The sequence below is a fragment of the Diabrotica virgifera genome, chromosome 9 (assembly GCF_917563875.1).
Source record: "Diabrotica virgifera virgifera chromosome 9, PGI_DIABVI_V3a".
Lineage (NCBI taxonomy): Eukaryota > Metazoa > Arthropoda > Insecta > Coleoptera > Chrysomelidae > Diabrotica > Diabrotica virgifera.
This window is the reverse complement of record NC_065451.1, coordinates 189,698,165-189,703,077: the sequence shown is the minus strand read 5'-3', so window position 1 is coordinate 189,703,077 and position 4,913 is coordinate 189,698,165. Positions and strand designations below refer to the sequence as shown.

At 31.1% G+C, this 4,913-nt stretch overlaps 1 protein-coding gene across 2 annotated transcripts; it reads right to left on the bottom strand.

The window, feature by feature from the left end:
* Positions 1–236: 236 nt before the first annotated feature.
* On the bottom strand, positions 237–3,159 carry LOC126892889 (uncharacterized). 2 transcript variants are annotated; one of them, XR_007701035.1, is made up of 2 exons: positions 2,529–3,159; positions 237–401 (listed from the first exon to the last, which is right to left on the bottom strand). XR_007701035.1 is itself a non-coding variant. In XM_050662708.1 (2 exons), exons 1-2 carry the CDS (start codon positions 1,454–1,456, stop codon positions 283–285), a joined length of 606 nt encoding a protein of 201 aa, XP_050518665.1. In that variant the 5' UTR covers positions 1,457–1,589; the 3' UTR covers positions 237–282. The 2 variants fall into 2 exon arrangements, 1 of the variants encoding a protein (XP_050518665.1); XM_050662708.1 differs by lacking the exon at positions 2,529–3,159 and adding an exon at positions 970–1,589.
* Positions 3,160–4,913: the final 1,754 nt, after the last annotated feature.

Genomic DNA, 4,913 nt, shown 5'->3' with positions numbered 1-4,913 from the left:
ACATACTCCTCTGATACGTCTAAAGGTGGGAAACAATCAATATAATATCAATGTATATGTTACTATCGCTAATTTTAACAACTCTACTAGTTTTATTTCTTTTTATCTCACAATTTAATATGTTTTCCATCTTTTGTGCTATGTTGCCGGTTATTAGCGCGCTCATCACTGTATATACATAATATTATGTACATACTATACACACTTATGATGATTTATGTAAATAAAAGTAAATATAGGTGAATATATCTTTATTATTTAAAAAATAAATAAATTCAATTTTTATTCTGATTCCTTTTCCTTGAAAGTTTTTAAGCGATCCCCGGCTCTCCTCAACCATCGTCCAATTTCTTGCTCCGCCACCTTCTTATCACTACATTTTTCACTTTTTATTGCAGCTTCTATAAAGAAAGAATATCAAATTATAAAACTGGATACTTTTGATAAAGAATATTTTATCACAACCATCATCAACTGAAGCATTAATTAACCCATGGAAATACACCCATATAAATAAATAATACTGCTAAATGTATGTCTGCCTTGTGTGTCTCCGAAAATCAATTCATTTTTGCAACTGCTCTAAATATTTAGAAATTTAGAAGTGGGTTGTTTTTTACAATAATTTAAAAAAATTTGTTTTAAGACTGATGTCCCTCTAGTACGATTAAATGCTTTATTTTAAGCCCAATAAATTATAGTTCACTGTATAGTACATATCTTTGTTACATAATGCATTTAATTACAGTCAAATGTAGTTTAAATACAGTCAAATTTATGCAGTGCGCAAATGAAAATTCTTCGTGTCAGGAAAACAAATCCTATTAGTGTAAACCCCTTCAATGTCACATTTACTGCAAGACATGCAACCAGAATGACCTTTAGTACATGTAATGTATGCTTTAGCAGGAGCATCACAAATAAAACCTTTAATTTTAATAAAATAAGTTCTACTTTCATATTTCACACCATTATTAATTATTTCTATGGCATCTTCTACAAATTTTTCTAAAAATAAATTAGAATCTTTGGGTTTCTCATAACCGTGATATATACCAACTATATCAACTGGCCCCTGTTTCGGATATAAACTGCATAAAATTGGATACACTTGACTGGATGAACTTTTTGAAAGTGGAAGACCATCTATATTAATTAAAATTTCTACAGTATCAAGACACTCTTCTCCAGAATACTGAGACAGTAGTTTTTGCAAACAATTTCTCAATCCAAAATGAATATAGTGACCTGAGTTTATTGGTTGTAGAATAGTTTTCCTTGGAGTGTGTAACAGAGTTCTAGCATCTCGGGGTAATTCAGGATGATATGGTTTTAAAATATTTAACAGGTCATTAATAGCCACATGTATAATATTATGTTTACAGCACCATTCTGATAAGCTACTGGTAAGACTTTTATGTAGTATCCTCCGTAGTATCACTAATACATTTTTCATCTTCTAATAATATATTCTCATATTCAAAACAGAGTGTGTCTGAAAGAGAGTGTGGTAATGGATGATGTTCTAAATTTTCAAAAACATCCATTGAATTATCATTAGTGTCGGTCATATCCATAGTTTTATTATCTAAATAGGTCTGGATCCCGCGTATGAAAAAAAAGTTGATTAATAGCAAGCTGAAAATTTGTTAATAGCTTAAGGGTGTCTAGTCGAATAAACTTTGATATGTGTGAACACTGGAACAGGGGTAGTTTTAATTGTGGAACAGGTTAAAAATTTGGAACGGTCACAGCACGAAAACGGCACATTTATTTTGTCCGACAGAACAGACTTAAACTCTTCGAACAGAGATTAAACTCTCATGCAAAAATCAGACTGCTATTTATCACCAAATGGGCGTTTTAATGAGTGGAACATGTAGAATATGTCAAATGACAGGAATTATGACAGGTAATAAATAGCAGTCTGATTTTTTCATGAGAGTTTAATCTCTGTTCGGAGAGTTTAAGTCTGTTCTGTCGGACAAAATAAATGTGCCGTTTTCGTGCTGTGACCGTTCCAAATTTTTAACCTGTTCCACAATTAAAACTACCCCTGTTTCAGTGTTCCCATATATCAAAGTTTATTCGACTAGACACCCTTAAGCTATTAACAAATTTTCAGCTTGCTATTAATCAACTTTTTTTTCATACGCGGGATCCAGACCTAAAACTAGTATTTCACTTTTCACTGAAATATTAAAACTAGATATTTTTTGCACATTCATGTGCTTAAATCGTTTCAATTGCTTTGTAGCATTTTTGTAATGTTTACTATTTGATGACATGTCTAAAATTTAAAATAGATACCTACCTAAATGATGAATTAATTGTTAAAATTACCTTTTTATTCACCAATATGAAAAAAAATTCATTTGAAGTATAAAAACAAGCAAAACTTATGACTCTTAAAGTTTGCCAAATGGTTTTGTTTTAAATATACTTATTTTTTATTTAATTTTATTTATCTAACTTCCTCGCCCACAAAATACATTTTTAAGTATGACTCTAAGTTAAAAAACACTCACCTCAATAAGATAACAGGAAACCACACTAAGCTCCAACACCAAAAATAAGTAAAAAAAAATCTAAATGAAACTGTCTTGCAATGAATTATCACATCAAAACTGTACTCGAGCTGGAAGGAAAGTTCCTAACCAAATAAATTAGGTTAGGTTAACATAACCTGACATAATAAATATGCCTTAGCCATAGATATATAATACTCTAGATTGCGCCTTACGATCTTAAAATGGGTGACGGTTGCGACAGAGATAAATGAGCCTATTTGGTCGGTAGTCTCTTTCTAATTCAAGGGGAGTATCGACGACGTCACTATCCTACTCTGTCGTCGAGTATTTTAGATGGTTTGACAGTTCGAGCGGATGGCGACGAGAACTGGTCGTTTGTCTTCGGACGTGGATAATCCTGGTTCGAATCCCGTACCAATCTTTACTTTTTTTATTTTTTATTTAATCAATATTTCGTTTATTAGATATTATTACATCTCTAAAGTAAATCTATCCAAAGAAATATATAACAAATAAGAAAAACTGTGTAGGTACCTATAGATTTTTAAAAATATAAAAGCCAATGTTATTTTTTTAATACTTAAGTTAATTGTAGAATAGTATAAAGTAATTGTTAAAAATATTCGTAAAAAATTACCAATAATTAATATCAACATAATACATAGGCGCCCATACACACGGGCAGGGGGGGGCCGTGGCCCCCCCTAGCTTTTCGGGAAAAAACAAAAATTAAATTTATATTACATAAACGTATTTTTGTCAAAAAATTATTGGATAATTTTGAGAGATAAATTGGAAACAACATAGGTATTTATTAATAAAAAAAATTCACATATTGGGTAGTTATTAATAGTTTAACAGAAAATCTTTGTGTCTGCGACAGTGGTGTATATGGAATGTGCATAATACACATTTCCCACAATCACGGTATGCTATTAACGAAAACACTGAAAGAGATTAGAGGCGTGGGAAACATATATACACTGTAATCGACACCCAAAATTATCAATTAAATGAATCATTTATAATACTTAAAAAAAAACCATATCAGCAAGAAATCCGATCTCTGACCGATAATCACTAATGAGGCATTTGTCTTTGAGAACTGGTATAAAGTAATTATATTTTATATTTTGATATAAATTCATACTGAAAAATAATTTTTAAAATTTATTGAACATAGTCAAATTTTAGTTTGCAAAAGTATTTTTTTAGTAAGTAGATTATTTTTAAAGTGTGCATTATTATGATGAACAGAACAATTTTATTTAAATGAAAAACAGGTGATCTTTCATGATGAATGAGTGTTATATACAGGGTGTCCCAAAAGTAGCGGAAAGGTCGAATAATTCGCGAAATGAACATCGGATCGAAAAACTGAAAAATACGTGTTCAATAATTTTCAAAAATCTATGCGTTGACACTAAACAAGTCCACCACTTCAACCCCTGGGTGTGGAGCGGGGGGTAACTTTAAAATTTTAAATGGAACCCCTAATTTTTGTTGCAGATTTGGATTTTCCTTGTAAAAATAAAACAAATTTTATTCGAGCCATTTTGCGAATTATGGATAGATAGCGCTATAATCCAAAAAAACGGTATATCGTGATACCATAGCAAAATTATAGAAACGGTCTAATACTAATATCTCGAGAAATATACTTCCAAATAAAAACTAAAAAACACGTGTTTAATATTTTTCAAAAATCTATAGAATGACACCAAACAGGATTTTTATTCCACACACTCTGGAGGTGGGGTGAGAGTTAACTTTAAAATCTTAAATAGGAACCCCCGTTTTTTCTTGCAGATTGAGTTTCCTCCTCGAAAAATAAGTAAAATGTATTCGAACTTTTTTAGAATTGTTGACGGATGGCGCTATATTCGGAAAATGTGATTTATTTGCGCCACCTATCAACGATTCTAAAAATGTTTGGAATATGTGTGCCTTATTTTTCATAAAGATTCTAAATCTGCAAAAATAAAGGGGGCTCCTTTTTAAGATTTTAAAGTAAAAACTTGGTTAGACACATACTCATGGTTAGTCTGCTCGCCAAAGTTGAAGGGAACGCTTTGCAAGCATTGTATTCTTTTCAAACGGGTTTTAAAGAGACATTTCCATTTAAAAACTTGGTCTAGTGTTTAAATGTATGAATAATTTCTCACAACAGGGTTCAAACTAGGTTTTTTATGTGGTTTAAACTACAGTAGACTCCCTCTATAACGAGAACTGAAATGGTGGATTAATTATCTCGTTATAAGCGGATCTCGTTATATCAAACAATAATAATATTGAAATGTTTTGATGCCTCTTACGTAGTTTATTAGGTATCGATGGTCAACCTGAACAGTGAACAATATGAGACTTCGCCGAAATAAATTG

What these genes read in the sequence shown, in the direction of transcription:
- LOC126892889 (XM_050662708.1), bottom strand. Translation starts at nt 1,456, where the DNA reads ATGAAAAATGTATTAGTGATACTACGGAGGATACTACATAAAAGTCTT. An exon ending in CATAGAAATAATTAATAATG is followed by an intron (nt 402 to 969) that starts GTGTGAAATATG and finishes CTTTCTTTATAG; the next exon opens with AAGCTGCAATAAAAAGTGAA.